Source organism: Thermomyces lanuginosus, assembly GCF_041956635.1.
Source record: "Thermomyces lanuginosus strain ATCC 200065 unplaced genomic scaffold VTN49scaffold_28, whole genome shotgun sequence".
NCBI lineage: Eukaryota > Fungi > Ascomycota > Eurotiomycetes > Eurotiales > Trichocomaceae > Thermomyces > Thermomyces lanuginosus.
The window spans coordinates 755,555-770,966 of record NW_027192362.1 but is presented as its reverse complement, the minus strand read 5'-3'; the positions used below and the strand labels follow the sequence as shown (position 1 = coordinate 770,966).

Here is a 15,412-nt window from a genome sequence, read left to right as displayed (position 1 = left end):
GAAGATGCGATCGGAACACTCAAGGCATACGCATTCATTACGGAGCGGGAGGCACCAGATGCATATGATATCCATCAACTTGTTCAACTGGCGACGATAAACTGGTTGCGGTTAGAGGGAGAGTTCGAAACACGATTGAACTTGGTAATGCCGCGCCTTACAGATGCCTTTCCCATGCCTACATGTGAGAATAAAGCCACATGGATAAGATACTTTCCCCATGCACGGTAGGCCATTACTTATTTGGAACGTACAGACATCAATGATTCTTTACTTCTCATGAAAATGGGCACCGCATTTTAAATATAGGGAACTACCGGGACGCAGAAATGGTATTACGACGAGCGCAGGACATCTGCACGAAAGAGTTGGGCCCCGACCACCAAATGAGTATCGTCTGTATGAGCAACCTCGGCGTCGTCTTTCGAAACCAAGGAAAGTACGAAGAGACGGAGAAGGTCCACAGTATGTGAGCAAATAGACAGCTGCTACGTGGACCAGATCATCCAAACACATTCGCAACTCTCAGTAATCTTGGGTATGGACCTCGAAATGCTGGGAAGGCACGTGGAGGCAGAGGTATTGCATCGACAGGCGTTGAGAAGACAAGAGAGGGTCCTTGGGCCCGAACATCCCAACACACTCTTCACCGTCACCAATCTTGAGTCAGTTCTTGCAGACCAAGGAAAGTACCAGGAAGCAGAGGCGATTCATGGGCGGGCGCTAGATGGACGAACGAAGGTTCTGGGCTCCGGCCATCTAAACACACTGCTTAGCGTCACCAATGTTGGCACTAGTCTCTCGAAGCAAGGGAAATATGAAGAGGCAGAAGCGATGTATCGACGAGTCATTGAGGGGTTAGAAAAGATGCCGGGGCAATTTCCTCTAGATTGGTATTTCAATGCCATGAACAACATTTGCTTCGTTCTCCGGAAGCAAGGAAAATACGAAGAGACGGAATCAATGTACCAAATTGTCGTGGACAATTTGCAAGAGTCCCTGGGACCAGAACATCCAGCCACACTCTCCTCTATCTGCAATCTTGCTACGGTCCTTGAAGAACGGGGAATGTACCAGGAGGCAAAGGACATGTATCAGCAGGCCCTAGATGCACAGCGAAGGGTGCTAGGGCCCAGTCATCAAGGCACGCTCATCACCGTCAGCAACCTCGCATCAGCTCTCCGCAGACAAGGGAAGTACGAAGAGGCAGAGACGGCCGATCGATGGGCATTGGCTGAGCGGGAGAAAGTGTTTGGGTTGGATCATCCATATAACCTCCTTACCGTCAACAACCTTAGATTTTGCCTATTACATCAGGGAAAATACAGCGAGGCAGAAGCAATGCATCGACGTGCGCTAGGGTGTCGAGAGAAAATGTTGGGTCCTGATCACCCCAGTACAATCGTCAGCCTCGGCCATCTTGCGGAGATGCTCAGTGAAGTGGGCAAATACGACGAAGCAGAGACGATGTATCGACGGGAATTGAAGGAGCTGACGAAGACATATGGGTCAGGTCATCCGCGCACACGCCGCTGCGTCAGCAACCTTTCCGATGTTCTCAAGAAGCAGGGTAAGGAGGAACTGGCGGACGAGGTTAGTAGTTTGGCACACCAATGACACACTGAGTTATTCTGGCGTTTCATGTACATAAAATTGAAGTATTCAGTTCCATATCTAGAGGCTCGAACATATATCTTCGTCGGGAACTGTCACCAATTCAATCCAGATTTAGGGCTAGGGTTGTATAGCCAAATTCAGGGACGATGATTGCACGGTTCCAGACTTATTGAGGAACATGTCTCAATGAAATGAAAAATGCACTACTCTCAGATGGAAAAGCAACTTGGAAAGAATGAAGATTCTCCGCGCTGAAACAATCTTGAGGACCTGACAATGATCTAACCCTAGATTTGTAGCCTAAGGCAGCAAACTAGGGAGCCGCGGCCCTCGGAGAGAACTCCGTTCCGCATAGGTTCTCCGCAAACTAGCTGGAAGTTGAAACATCAACCAAATTGCTGTATAAAGAGAACTGTTATATCTCGTGTACGAATGGAATATCTGATAGACTTCTTCAGTTTTCCGCGAAGGTGCCAGGAAAAAGCATAAAGTTAAAACCACGATGTCCCAAACAAACCCTCCCTCAACCAAATACTACCTCCTGAGCTTCCCCCGACCACACATTCTCCTTGTCACCATCAACCGAGAGAAGCAACTCAATGCACTGAACAACGCTGCGCACTACGAGGGCAATGCTATTTTTAATTGGTTCGACGAGGAACCATCACTACGAGTAGCCATTATTACAGGCAAAGGCAACAAGTCGTTTTGTGCTGGCCAGGACTTGATCGAGCAGGCTGATAATGTCGATTCTGTCAACAGCAACAACCAAACCAGCGACGGCAAGGATGTAGAGAAGCAAACACAAGAAACGGAAGACAAGAGAGCATTTGTCCTTCCCCCCGGAGGGTTCATGGGCGTCAGTCGACGGCGAGGGAAGAAGCCGATCATTGCCGCTGTGAATGGCTACGCGCTGGGAGGAGGGTTCGAGATTTGCTTGAATTGGTACCGTACAATATTTCCCTACTCATGTGTTGAAGTGCATTTCCGCTGATGAAGCGCAAAGTGACATGATCATCGCCTCCCCCACAGCAACCTTTGGTCTCCCTGAAGCTCAAGTCGGCCTCTATGCCGCTGCTGGCGGTCTTCCTCGTTTGGCCCGCATCTGCGGCATGCAGCTAGCCAGTGAGCTGGCACTGACAAATCGGCGGCTAACTGCAGCGGAGGCAAAGGGGTATTTCCTTGTCAACCGCATCTCGGCAACGCCAGAGAGTCTGCTCTCCGAGGCGCTGGACATGGCGCAGCGGATCGTGGACTTGAGTCCCGACGCGATTATTGCCTCGCGGCATGGTCTGCGTGAGGCGTGGGAGAATGCCAATGTTGATGATGCGACGGATCGCACCTTTGCATTGTTTGCGGAGAGGTTAAGAAATGCGCCCAATTTTGCGATAGGAGTTAAGGCGTTCAAGGAGAAGAAAAAGCCAGTTTGGGTCGATTCTAAGCTGTGAATGATACATATATCCGTTCTCATTGTCATGCTCTATGATTTCTCATGTTATTATATGTACTATGTGGTCATGGCAAATGGTACATTATTATATCACACGTTCAGGCTGTATCCAGTCATTCCGACTCGTCGACGTTGTAGGTATTTCCTCCCTTCATCCACCCAAAATACGCTGCTTGCGATCAGAACCAACTTCATCAGGTCACGGAATGTAAGCGCTTCTGTCTGGAAGATGCCCTGCAAGAATGGCAGGTAAATCACAGCCAACTGCCCCAGGAGGGACCCCAGCACCGCGTAGTTAAACATCTTGTTTCCCGATAGCGGGATCTCACCCCGTAGGACTGACTTGCTCGCACTGCGGCAAGTCAGAGCATTGAACATGTCGAACAGAACAAAGATGGTGAATGTCATAGTCGTGTCATGTGCTGTGACGATCCGCGTCGACTTTGGCGGCGCCGCCGTTTCATCCGCCGCGGGAGACGACGACAGGTCTTCGATGTGTCCCATTTCGTGAATGTAAATGATCAACGTTCCAAGCATGATGATGCATGCTTGGGTGAGCACTCGCTGAATCACCTGCTTTGTGAGAACTCGTGCGGTTTTGGGTCGGGGTGGCCGCGTCATCACAGCCGGATCCACCGGTTCAACCCCAAGAGATTGTGCGGGGGGCCCATCCATGATAATGTCTCGCCAACCAGTCAGTAGCTGTCAGTTCGAAACAAATAAAATTGGACACCTACTGATCCACAGGATTTGCATCGCATTGAGCGGGTTCGGAAATCCAAGCATCGTACTCAAGAGGACGAGTCCCAGCGCTGCCACGCTGGTGCTCAACTGGAAAGCGATGAAGTTCTGAATGTTGTAGAAAATGCTCTTGCCCTGCTCAATCGCCCGTAGGATGGTCGAAAAATCGTCATCCGTCAAAATCATGTCCGCTGCTTCTTTGGCCACGTCCGTCCCTAGCTTGCCCATGGATATGCCAATGTCGGCCCGTTTCAGCGCTGGGGCGTCGTTGACTCCGTCGCCGGTCATCGCGACAACATGGCCATGAGACTGCAGGGCACGCACAATCTTCAGTTTGTGCTCCGGGCTAGTTCGCGCAAAAATTGCCACATTGGTCGTTGCGATGACCTCAGCCAGCTCGCCCACAGACATGTGGTCGATCTGATCGCCGCGCAGCACACCTTTAGTACTTGTGTGCTCATTCACGGGCATCCCCAGCTGCTTAGCGATTGCAACGGCTGTCGTCTCCGCGTCGCCAGTGATCATAATGACCTTGACGCCGCCAGCCATTAACCGTGCAATCGATTTATGCACGTCCTTGCGTGGAGGATCGTTCATTCCGACCAATCCTGCGAAAACAAGGCCATTGAACCTGTCATCATCCTGCTCAAGCTGTGGAGACGGAGGGGAATTGCGACTGCGCAAGGGCCGCTGGTGTCGCCCATTTTCCCTCACGGGTCCACTGGCAAATGCAATCACCCGCAAACCCTCCGAAGCCATTTTTTCCGCAGCACTGCGCGCCATCTTCCGCCGTGGCTCATCCAATATAACCTCTCGACCATCCTTGGTCAGGTACGTGTCGCATCGGTCAAGCACCTGCTCCAGAGCACCCTTCATATATGCCATGTTGGTGCCGCCAGAACCAGACGACTCCCAGGCGGTTCCATTGCCAATGATCACGCCCATCCACTTGCGCTCTGAGCTGAACGGAGTCTCTGCCACCCGGGAACTGATGCGTTCTCGGACGTCATCCTCGCCAAGAGCATCAATCAGATCCAAGATGGCAACGTCTGTCGGTTGTCCGACCCATCGGCTTTTGACGGTGTCGGTTGAATCCATGGTCGACGAAAGCACCGCAGCCGACGAAGCGCTCGCGGGGGAGTTAGCGTGTAAGCGCGACAGTCGTGCATTGTTTGCGATGTTGCCCACTCGAAGGATGGTGTGTGCGGCAGGCCCAAGGTTCGACGATGAGCCATCTTTGGAAACCTCGAATGGCTCAGCACAGTCATAGTGCCACATTTTCGTGACAGTCATGTGGTTCATCGTCAAGGTACCCGTCTTGTCACTACAAATAACATTCACAGAACCTAGCGTTTCGACGCTGGGTAGCCGCCGCATAATCGCACCTCGCTTAGCCATTCGAAGCACACCCAACGCCAATGTTACTGTCACAATGATGGGCAAGCCCTCCGGGATGGCGGCTACAGCGAGCGAAACACCGATGGTGAACATTTCCAGGAGCTTCCGGCCCTGGATGAGGCCAATAATCAAGATCAGCCCAATGACAGCAAATGACACATAGCTCAGTTCCTGTCCCAGTCTGTCCATCGAGAGTTGAAGAGGTGTCCGCGGGCTCTCAATTTCTTGTAGCGAGGCCGAAATGCTACCAAACTCTGTCTTCGCTCCAGTCGCTATCACTATGCCCTGACCGTAGCCAGATCGGACTAAGGTCCCCATGAATGCAATGTTATGTTGTTCATTCAAACGGACATCGGCCCCAACAGTTCCGATCCCGGGGGCATCGTACGGCGGAGATGATGGCAACTCATCCTTCTTGGGAATCACGTTGCGCTGCAATGCATCTGCATATTTGATCACGGGCTCGTTTTCGCCCGTCAGGTTGGACTCATCGATTGTCAGATCCGTTGCAGCCGTGATCCGCACGTCCGCGGGAATACGATCACCCGTCGAAAAAAGGACAAGGTCACCTGGTACCAATTGTGCGGCTGGAACGGTGGTAGAGGCCCGTAATGCCTGAGAAGGCGGTGGCGGAGTCCCAGATTTCAATTCTTGCATTTCGTAATTCCCTAGGCTGGTCCGGGAAGCATCGGTCCGGGTAACAGTGCCATTTGCCGGAGCGACATCTCGAATCAAATGCGCATAGTGCGGAACCAGGCGGTTCAGCGCCTCCAGCGATTGCTCAGACCGATATTCCTGAACGAAGCCCACCGTGACAACAATCGTAACGGCCAACGCGATACTGATAGCATCGTCGAAATTCCCCATGAAGAAAGAAATCGCCGCAGATGCCAGGAGAAGCAGTATTAACGTTTCCCGGAACTGCTTTAGGAACCGCAGCCATAATGGTTCGGGAGCTTCGCGAGGAAGCTCATTCGGTCCGTCGCGTAATAATCGCGCTTCGGCTTCGGCGGGGGGAAGGCCATGAGTAAGGGATGTATTCAAGCGATCTGCGACATCCTGCGGTTGGAGAAGGGAATATTCGGCGGTTATCGACTGCGCTACTGTCAATTGAACGTCCAAGAGATTTCTGCAGAGCCTGACACTCACGGAAGACGTTTGAGATCGTATTGTCGGAGGGACAGGAGACGCCGAGTGTGATCTTGCACTCGCATTATGCAAAGGAAGCGTCGGTGTAGAAGACTGGGACATCTCTTGCACTCAGGAGGAATCCAGAGCCTACTCCTCCTGTTTTCAAGGATCTAGAACATGCCTCGTCAATGGATTGCGCGTTCGAAGGTAAAATTAAACCGCCGGCTCAGACATGGAGCTACTCCCAAGCGTTGACGCTGATAGCTTCTCTTTGAATAGCGAAAGACAAAACAAGAATCCTCGTGAACAGGAAGATGCCGACACGTCGTCGCAATGCTTGATTTGAACCAGCGCCTTGGATTTAACAGACACCTGGTTCTCTCAGGGCTTGGCCAAAATTAACTCGCCAAGCTGCAGCATGGAGAGCGGTCAGGGCTCTGGCAAGGGCGCTGAAGCAAAGCAATTGATGGCTGCCAAGAAGAATTCCTTGCCTAAATTGAATTAGTGCCAAAGTCGCGAACATAGTCACATGACTTAATGAGTAATCACATAAAGTCACGGGACGCGCCTAACGCGACCCACTGATGATTATATCACGTGACTCCCAGCCACACATTATTGGGAACTCCGCGTGTTTTGCTGCCTCGATGTACGCAACGCGCCCCTCGCCCCTGTTTTTGCCTGCTTTGGCGTGCAGTTTTGATTTCGCGTCTCAACGTACCTTTTCCCACTTTCTTCCCTCCTGGATCGTTTTGGAGGCAAACTGCCGCCTTGACGTACCCTTCGTCGTGTTTGGTTAGGGGCGTCATCCTTGCCACGGCCCGCCAGCAGCTGATCCGCTCTGACGGGCTCTTTTGAGCCGAGTCCTATTTACGCCTGTATTGATATCGAGGCACGATGTTCTACTCCGAGACACTACTTTCGAAGACGGGGCCGTTGGCCCGCGTCTGGCTGTCGGCCAACCTCGAGCGCAAGCTGTCCAAGTCGCATATCCTGCAATCGAACATTGAAAGCAGCGTCAATGCCATCGTCGACCAAGGACAGGCGCCGATGGCCTTGCGATTAAGTGGACAGCTGCTGCTTGGTGTCGTCCGGATATACAGTCGCAAGGCGCGTTATCTTCTGGATGACTGCAATGAAGCGTTGATGAAGATCAAGATGGTGTGTCTTTCATGCTCCGTTTTCCATTGGGAACCGAAGCTAACTGTCTACAGGCATTTCGATTGACGAATAACAATGACCTTCCTAGCAACAATGTGACCGCCCCCCCTGGCGGAATTACTCTACCCGATGTGTTGACAGAGTCGGACCTGTTCATGAATTTGGACACCTCCTCGTTGCTTGTACCGTCCCTGAATCGAGATACGGATAGCAAGCGACCAGGTCCGGTAGATTTTGGGAGCCAACTGTTGCCTGACACTCAACGGCACGCCTCTCAGGAACCCGCGCGCCTTGAGGACCATACTTTGGTGGACCTGGACTTGGGCGAGGATGAGACCCCGCTTGGTCAGGATCTGAGCATTGAAGTTGGTCGAGACGCGCCGGCACCGCGACCCGTCGAGGAGGATCTATTCAGCGAGGAAGGAAAGCTACAGGATGTTGACCTCCCACTGGACTTGGGAGAGGACGATGCGCCGCTGGATCGGATGGATGTTGATGATAGTCATGACAACCTGGACCGATTCATGCAATCTGACGGACCAATTGGATTTGGCGATGACACTGGCGTGGCAGAGCCTGCTGCTCAAGCTGAGCAAGGGTCTCAGCGCGGGTCTGTTGACCGTTTCGCGAGTCCACGTGCAAGTGTGCCTCCAGAAGCGGAGGATGAGGCTGTTGTTCAGGAACGGCAGCGTATCAAGCGGCAGAAAGTGCTTCCAAACGACACAACCACTCAATTGAGCACTGCCGAGGTGCAGCAGAAGCAGACCGACCATCCGGAAATTCTCCGACCAGTCTCGTTGCTGCCGAGGGACCCGGTGCTTCTTACTTTGATGCAAATGCAGAAGAATGGTGATTTCGTGAACAATGTGCTGGGCGAAGGTCGCGGTCGTGGTTGGGCTCCGGAGCTGCGTGACATGTTGTCCCTGGAGAATGTTCGGAAATCCGGGGAGCTGAAGCGCAAACGAGACAGCGGGGTGTCTGACATGGACATTGGCGCGGCCAATACCCCTGCCTTGGATCTTGGGGGCGAAGACATCACGCACATGGACGAGGGGATAGGAATGGATTCGGGATTCCAGGCGGACCAGGTGGAGTTCCCGGCGGATGCGGATCGCAGCAGTGAGGCTGAGGAGATGTTACCTGGAGATGTGGATGATTCGGCTGTCCATGCGGTGGACAGTGGGCCGGTATCCGACGGCACCAAGCATGCTGTCCATCTCCTACGGGAGCGATTCGGCGGGGCCGAAGGTTCCACACCCAAGAAGGCTGTCCACTTTCATCATCTGTGCCCGGAGAAGGAGACCAGCAAGGCTGATGCGACCAAGATGTTCTTCGAGACCTTGGTCCTGGCGACCAAGGATGCCATCAAGGTCGATCAGCGCAGCGATGTCGTCGGAGGGCCGCTGCGGATCCAGGCTAAGCGGGGGCTCTGGGGCTCTTGGGCAGAGAAAGATGCTGGTGGTGAGATTGCTACTCAGGAAGTTACGGCTTGATGGGCTTGATGGGATTGGCGTTCGGATTGTATTGTATTATACGGGGCATTTGTTCTTTGGTCTGGAACCATGGTTTTCCTGATCGGTTGAGCTGTATGTGTGTATGTAGGTACTGCTAATGATATCCTTGCTTGCGCGGCTTTTGAGTCCCGGAAATAAATGAATACGAGCTGCTCAGATTTTTCGATTTCCCATGCGTGGACCTGCATGGAACTTTGATTAGTGATGCTTATGTGATGACGAAATGTTTGCCAGTTGACGGAACCCCTCGATTCAGCGACGTTGACCTTCCGGAGTAACCCGGGCATCGGAATCGCAGAATAAAAGTCCGTGAAAATATGAACGGAAAAATGTGCAGATCCGAGTTGCCGTCTGTGGCTTACAAATTGCTTACATATGCATGCGCAGTGCCACTGCCTGCTTGTGCTTGTTGGCCGGAAAATCGGATATAAGTTATACCTTACGGAATAACGGCAGATCCCGAGCGAGCCATTGGCCAGACGGAGGCCAGACGGAGGCAACTGCTTATCCCCGAGGAACGGGAACGTCAGACCGCATGCGGAAAAGCGTGGGAGTAAGTCCGAGGTATTATGATAGGGCAATCAGGTGTCATGGAGGGTTCTGTCGTCGGACCATATTGATCTGACCTATTCCATTCGGGATCGGATTTTTGGTAACGGTGAAAGATCTATGACGCCCTCGGATTTGACGTAGTAGATGTGAGCTCCATATATAAAAGCCGTGGCGAGATCTGGGATCGCTTTATGGTCCAGTGGGTGCGTTCGTCTGGCTGTGACCGAGTGGGTGCGTCGAGAAGAAGAGTTGGCGATCGAGTGCTGTGATCGACAGCAGAGAAGAGACTCAGCGTGAACTTTCTTTCAACTTCCTTCGTCAAAGGGAAGAATAACATTTTGTATATTTTTTTTTTTTTCTTTCTTCCGGGAGAAAACCATAATGACGGCCAACGCGGACAGCGCCGCGACGATGGCTACGCAATCCTCGGAAACTCTGACAGCACTCGAAAAGATGGAGGAGCCAACGCGAGCCCCGTCGATCCAGAACAACGGTAGCGGGGAGAAATTGGAGAACACACAGCAACAACAGCAGCCACCGCTGGACAGAGCGCAGACCCATCAGGATGAGATTCTTGTGACCTGGGACGAGAATGATCCCATGCACCCGTTTAACATGAGTCGGGCGCGACGATGGCTGATCACCGTGATTGTCTCCTTGGGATCGATTTGCGTGTATGTGTATCCCGTATCCATGTCTCTCAGGACAAGAATGTTGATCTAGACCCCGATAGGACATGTACCTCGTCCATGTATGTCATGATTTATGGACAGATCAAGGAAGAGTTCCAATGCTCGACGCTGGTCGTCACTCTAGGGCTGTCGACCTATGTTTTCGGCTTGGGTAAGTCCAAATCGGAGTCAAAAGTCAGTACGGATCGGAAACTGAAGGAAAGATTCAGGCGTCGGACCGCTGCTGCTCGGCCCGCTGTCCGAGTTTTATGGTCGACGAATCATCTACATTGTTTCTTTTGCAGTTTTCCTAGTCTGGTTGATTCCCTGTGCTGTGGCGCACAACATCGAGACCATGATCATTGTCCGGTTCTTTGCCGGGCTGGCCGGCAGTGCCTTTCTGAGCGTGGCCGGCGGCACGGTTGGAGACATGTTCCCCAGACAGGAACTGGGGGCGCCGATGATGTTTTACACGGCAAGCCCGTTCGTTGGGCCAGAGATTGGGCCATTGTATGTTTGATGTCTTAGTCCGGGCTGGGTGAATGTTGCTAACTGCTCCTCAGGGTCGGGGGATTCATTAATCAGTACACCAGCTGGTATGATCGATCCTTATCAATTGGATCTCTCGATAGCGCTGACAAAATCGTAGGCGATGGACGTTTTATGTATTGATCATCTGGGCTGGCGCTCAGCTCGTGGCGCTGGTGTTCCTTGTTCCAGAGACCTACCATCCTGTGTAAGACTTGACCCAGCCGGTTAGACGCTCAGACAAGATATAACTGACAATCGACAGTTTGCTAAAGCAAAAGGCGATGAAGCTGCGAGCCACGACCGGCAACGACGCGTACATTGCGCCGATGGAGAAAAAGAAGCGGTCGATCGGGGAGACCATCCTCCAGTCCGTTTACCGACCGATGCAGTTGCTCGCGCTGGAACCCATGTGTCTGAACCTCTGCATCTTCTCTGCCCTCCTGCTGGGCATTCTGTACCTCTTCTTTGGCGCATTCGGCGACATCTTCCGTGAAGTGTACGGGTTCCAGCTCTGGCAGGTTGGCGCCTCGTTCCTGGGTATCCTCGTCGGCATGCTCATTGCGATGGCGACGGATCCATTCTGGAAGTGGAACTATCAGCGCCTGGAGCGGAACTATCGCAAGTCTCTGCAAGAAAGTGGTGCCGAAGAGGGGAAGCCTTTGTCGATGCCTGAGTGGCGTCTTCCGCAAGGTACGTTCTCTGATCCTGCGGTATGTTTAGGGCTCGGCCTGACTTCTTCATAGCCATCGGTGGTGCCCCATTGGTGACAATCGGCATCTTCATTTTTGCGTGGACCACCTACCCGCATGTCCACTGGATCGCGCCAATCATTGGCAGCGCTGTTTTTGGAATTGGGTATGACTGATTCGATCCTCTCACATAACGTGCGTCGTCTGACTCCATTTTCTTTCTAGAAACCTGCTTGTTTTCACCGGCATTTTCACGTTCCTCGTGGATGCGTACCCCTTGTTCGCCGCCAGCGCACTGGCCGCCAACAGCTTCGTACGGTGCGCCTTTGCGGGCGCGTTTCCTCTTTTTGGACACAGCAGTACGTCCCCTTTTTCTTCATATAACGTCCACAGAATCCAAGTCTAACGGGTAAACAGTGTACAACCGCCTGGGATATCAGTGGGCGAGTACGCTACTTGCGTTTCTGACACTCTTGATGCTGCCGTTCCCGTAAGTCCTTTACTTCCCAACCATGCCTGACACAAAGCTAATTCGAACAAAGATACATCTTCTTCCGTTACGGCAAGCAAATCCGCAAACGGAGTCGCTTCGCTACGACTCTATCGTGATGCACGTTCCACATATTATCATTAATAACTTCATCATATATGTATATCATCATGCATGCACTAATTATCTAGAATCTAGATATCATAATGATAGAATCTATAGATCGCCTTCTCACGAGAACGAAGTCAGCCACTCTCTTTGCTCCAGCACCTTATTATCGTCAGTCGATCCCCCGAGATAGACCCGATACTTGTCCCTCGCCAAACTGGCCCTCGCAACCTGGCAATCCACCGAGATATCATCAATCAGCGCCTCACGACTGACATAGTCATACTCGGGCCGAATATATCCCAGGATCAAGAGCTTCAGCTGTGTACCGTAGAAATCGGGCAACTTGAAAAACCGCGATCCGTCCGTCGAACCCTCCGGACTTGCTCCGGCATCATACAACGGAGCCATAATATGAATCTCCTAATCCTCCATTAACCAATTTTCTCTTTTGAAAACGAATAAAGGAAAGACGAACAATCGATTTCACCTCATTCTTATAAAACGGATTATACCCTATGCTCAACACTGCGGGGAGAATCGTCGGTTTCTTCGTTTTCTCCTCCTCCGCCGGAGAAGATTCGCCTTTCTCTATCGAGTTCTTGTACGAGAATCGTCCCGGATCGAGCGTGACGACGCCGTAGTATACCCCTGTCGGGAGGCCGCCGCTTCCGAGGGTTGATTCTACCGGTTCGAGGGCTTCAGAGGGGATGTTTGCGGTGGGGATTCCCAGCTATTCGATTTCACGCTCGGGAAATTCCATGTCAAAATCACATGTGTCTTGAAGGAGTGCAGGGTGGTGATGGCGGGGAATTGGATTGATTTATGGACGTACCTCTTTGCTGCCCCGCCCAAAACCCTTGATGACTTCGCCGGAGAGTCGAATCGGATAGGGTGGTTCCGGGCCAGAGTCGGGTCCGGCGACAGGGTCGCGGGGTCCGGATGGCCTCATCGTTTTTTTTCCTAAGGGTTATTTTGAACGTAAGGTTCGTTTGATGAAGTGATGGGAGGTGCGCGGGACGCGGATTTCACTCGCGGACTGAGTGACATGTGGAGGACCCGCCGATTAATAATGGAGGATGCCTCGGGGGGCGTGACTCAGACCCTAAAGTCATGACCTGTTCTCCATTGAGTATCCTAGAATCTACAACTATTCACGGCCAAAAATCAGATTCTGTACGAGACCAAATATATACATTTACATGAGACCCAAACGCCTCCCAAGGTATCCATGGTATCACAGTCCCAATCACGTCACATAAAGCCATTCCCAAGCCAATTGAAAGCACTTTTTATTTTTTTTTTTTGAACCCCATCATATATGCGGAAGAAACTAGACCTTGCGTTAGCTCAATCGAAGAACAATGAGAAGAGAAACTTACATTCATCACAATCAACATTGGGATATCAAAAACATCCCGCTTCACCGTCCAGCAGTAACTGCATTCCACCCGGCCATCCCGGAATCCAAGCCGGTTCATACCAGCCTCGCTGGCAATCCCGCCCTTGCCGACATGCGCCTGCCATCGTCCGTCGTCCGACGAGGCAGACTGCATTGCCTCTACGTCCTCCTTCGTTTTGTACTTGAGCAGCTTGCACGTGTTCATCACGCTGCCGCGCGAGTCGCCAAAGGCTAGTCGTGCAAAGTCCTCGTAGAATTCCATCACACTCTCGTCGTCTAGCAGCTCCGCCAGGAACACTGGCGCTGGTGTCCCTGGTGGGTCAGAGATCTGGATGTTACCGCGCGAGTTTGGATCTGACAACGCAGCCAATTGGCCCGTGTTAACGTTCAAATTCGGTTCCTTGCCCAGGAGCACTTCCTTGCGCCATCCAGTCAGTATACTGAACTCCTTGCCCACAGCAGCCACCTCGCCAGACCGCCGACACACTATTGTCGGCGTGCCGCACGCGTTGATAAAATCTTCGTATTCCCATAGCGTCCGCTGGAAACATTTCTCCATAAAGATCAGGTCTTCCCGCGTTAGCGTCTTTGCCGTTGCAATGAACGACGGCCGGATCGATGCCAATGCCTTGGCAATACGCAGCTTATTCTCCTTCGAGAACCGTCGGTGGATGTACGCCGTCAGCTTGTGGAATCCGGCCGTGTACGAGTACGGCTCCGTGACGCTCTCGTATACCGACGACGGATTCCGTTGCCGCCGCTTCGTGCTCACGAGGCTCTGCCGGCGCAAGTGCGGTGTCGAGATCACCGGCTTCGGCACCATCGTGTCTTCATTTGCAGCCGTTGTGGTGGCCACAGGACTCGTTGTTGTCGACGGCGGACTGGCAAAATTCGACCCGATACTGAACGCATGCGGCGGTACATCCTGCTTCAGCAGATGCTGCATGTTGCCTTGTTGGCCATACATGCCCATGTTCACGTTCTGTCCGTTTGACGACCACTCATTGAGAAGTGGGTCATTGAAGATTAACCCGGACTGACTTCGATCATCGTATGTCCCTGTGCTGCTGTACTGCGAGTTGCTGCGCTGCCCAACTGACCCGCGATGCATGCCGTTGTCGCTGGGCGGGGTTTCTCCTGCTCCCGTAGCCATATGCCCCAGCATGCCAAACTCCATCGCACCGTAGCGATTCCCAAAGTTCATGCTGGCCAAGTCAAAATTAAACAGTGCCGGGTCGCTGGGATCGAAAAAGGCGCCAAACGAATTTTGGCCCGCAGCTGAGGAGCTGGACGGCGCGTCCGACGGCATCGTGTTGGCGCCCGTCGTCATCGCAAACGTCGGCGACATGGGTGTTTGTGTGGAGGCCAAGGCGGTGGGATTAATCATCTGCGGCGACATCTTATTCTGGTTCTGATTGTCGAACGGACTGTAGGACGAAGATGTAGACGGCGGGTAAAACTGGTTGTTGGCCCCAGGCTTTGCAGCGTCGCCGCGGCCCTGCGAAAAAGAAGGCGACCTGCTACGGCGCATACTCTCCTGGTTGTAGAAGTTCGCGGCGCCGGGCAACAACGCATTGTCCGGAGCATCGTGGAGGTACTTCGCTTTCTTCCGTACCCCATCGCGACACGCGTCCTGTAGACCTCGCTTGATGCATCGGTGGCACGGTCGTTCGTCACCTGTCTTCATTGTCAGCCGTTGCACAGCGGCCTTCCGACTCAAGATGCGAGACTCAAAACACGAAACATACCGCAAGTCAGATGTGCGCGCTGGCACGCGAGGCAAGCCCGACGCGCCTTTTTGCGGCGCGGCCTTGACGGGTCCTTCGCGTTGGACGCAGTCTTGGGGCGTCCGTTATTCTCGTCCGATTTCGTGGTTGCCCCGTTGCGCTCAACGTCAGCGTCCGTGCGTTCGCTCTGATCGGTTGGCGAGCGCGCCTCATCTTGTGAATCCGCCATT

At 52.7% G+C, this 15,412-nt stretch overlaps 7 protein-coding genes across 7 annotated transcripts; 4 read left to right on the top strand and 3 right to left on the bottom strand.

Annotated features, from left to right (window-relative positions):
- Positions 1-540: 540 nt before the first annotated feature.
- Positions 541-1,617, top strand: VTN49DRAFT_3407 (uncharacterized protein; the record flags this gene model as incomplete). Its single annotated transcript, XM_069411240.1, has 1 exon — positions 541-1,617. The coding sequence occupies one exon, from the start codon at positions 541-543 to the stop codon at positions 1,615-1,617; it is 1,077 nt and encodes a 358-aa protein (XP_069268685.1).
- Positions 1,618-2,119: 502 nt separating this feature from the next.
- On the top strand, positions 2,120-3,065 carry VTN49DRAFT_3406 (uncharacterized protein; the record flags this gene model as incomplete). Its single annotated transcript, XM_069411239.1, has 2 exons — positions 2,120-2,562; positions 2,624-3,065. 2 exons carry the CDS (start codon positions 2,120-2,122, stop codon positions 3,063-3,065), a joined length of 885 nt encoding a protein of 294 aa, XP_069268684.1.
- Positions 3,066-3,157: 92 nt separating this feature from the next.
- On the bottom strand, positions 3,158-6,457 carry VTN49DRAFT_3405 (uncharacterized protein; the record flags this gene model as incomplete). The annotated part of the gene is made up of 3 exons (XM_069411238.1): positions 3,158-3,750; positions 3,805-6,301; positions 6,356-6,457. 3 exons carry the CDS (start codon positions 6,455-6,457, stop codon positions 3,158-3,160), a joined length of 3,192 nt encoding a protein of 1,063 aa, XP_069268683.1.
- A 777-nt stretch (positions 6,458-7,234) lies between these two features.
- On the top strand, positions 7,235-8,991 carry VTN49DRAFT_3404 (uncharacterized protein; the record flags this gene model as incomplete). The annotated part of the gene is made up of 2 exons (XM_069411237.1): positions 7,235-7,498; positions 7,552-8,991. 2 exons carry the CDS (start codon positions 7,235-7,237, stop codon positions 8,989-8,991), a joined length of 1,704 nt encoding a protein of 567 aa, XP_069268682.1.
- A 954-nt stretch (positions 8,992-9,945) lies between these two features.
- Positions 9,946-12,064, top strand: VTN49DRAFT_3403 (uncharacterized protein; the record flags this gene model as incomplete). Its single annotated transcript, XM_069411236.1, has 10 exons — positions 9,946-10,238; positions 10,298-10,407; positions 10,466-10,745; positions 10,799-10,831; positions 10,885-10,971; positions 11,029-11,456; positions 11,510-11,621; positions 11,681-11,814; positions 11,873-11,945; positions 11,998-12,064. 10 exons carry the CDS (start codon positions 9,946-9,948, stop codon positions 12,062-12,064), a joined length of 1,617 nt encoding a protein of 538 aa, XP_069268681.1.
- Positions 12,065-12,176: 112 nt separating this feature from the next.
- VTN49DRAFT_3402 (uncharacterized protein) lies at positions 12,177-13,005 on the bottom strand (the record flags this gene model as incomplete). The annotated part of the gene is made up of 3 exons (XM_069411235.1): positions 12,177-12,476; positions 12,532-12,786; positions 12,889-13,005. The coding sequence occupies 3 exons, from the start codon at positions 13,003-13,005 to the stop codon at positions 12,177-12,179; spliced, it is 672 nt and encodes a 223-aa protein (XP_069268680.1).
- Positions 13,006-13,368: 363 nt separating this feature from the next.
- On the bottom strand, positions 13,369-15,411 carry VTN49DRAFT_3401 (uncharacterized protein; the record flags this gene model as incomplete). Its single annotated transcript, XM_069411234.1, has 3 exons — positions 13,369-13,386; positions 13,436-15,132; positions 15,204-15,411. The coding sequence occupies 3 exons, from the start codon at positions 15,409-15,411 to the stop codon at positions 13,369-13,371; spliced, it is 1,923 nt and encodes a 640-aa protein (XP_069268679.1).
- Position 15,412: the final 1 nt, after the last annotated feature.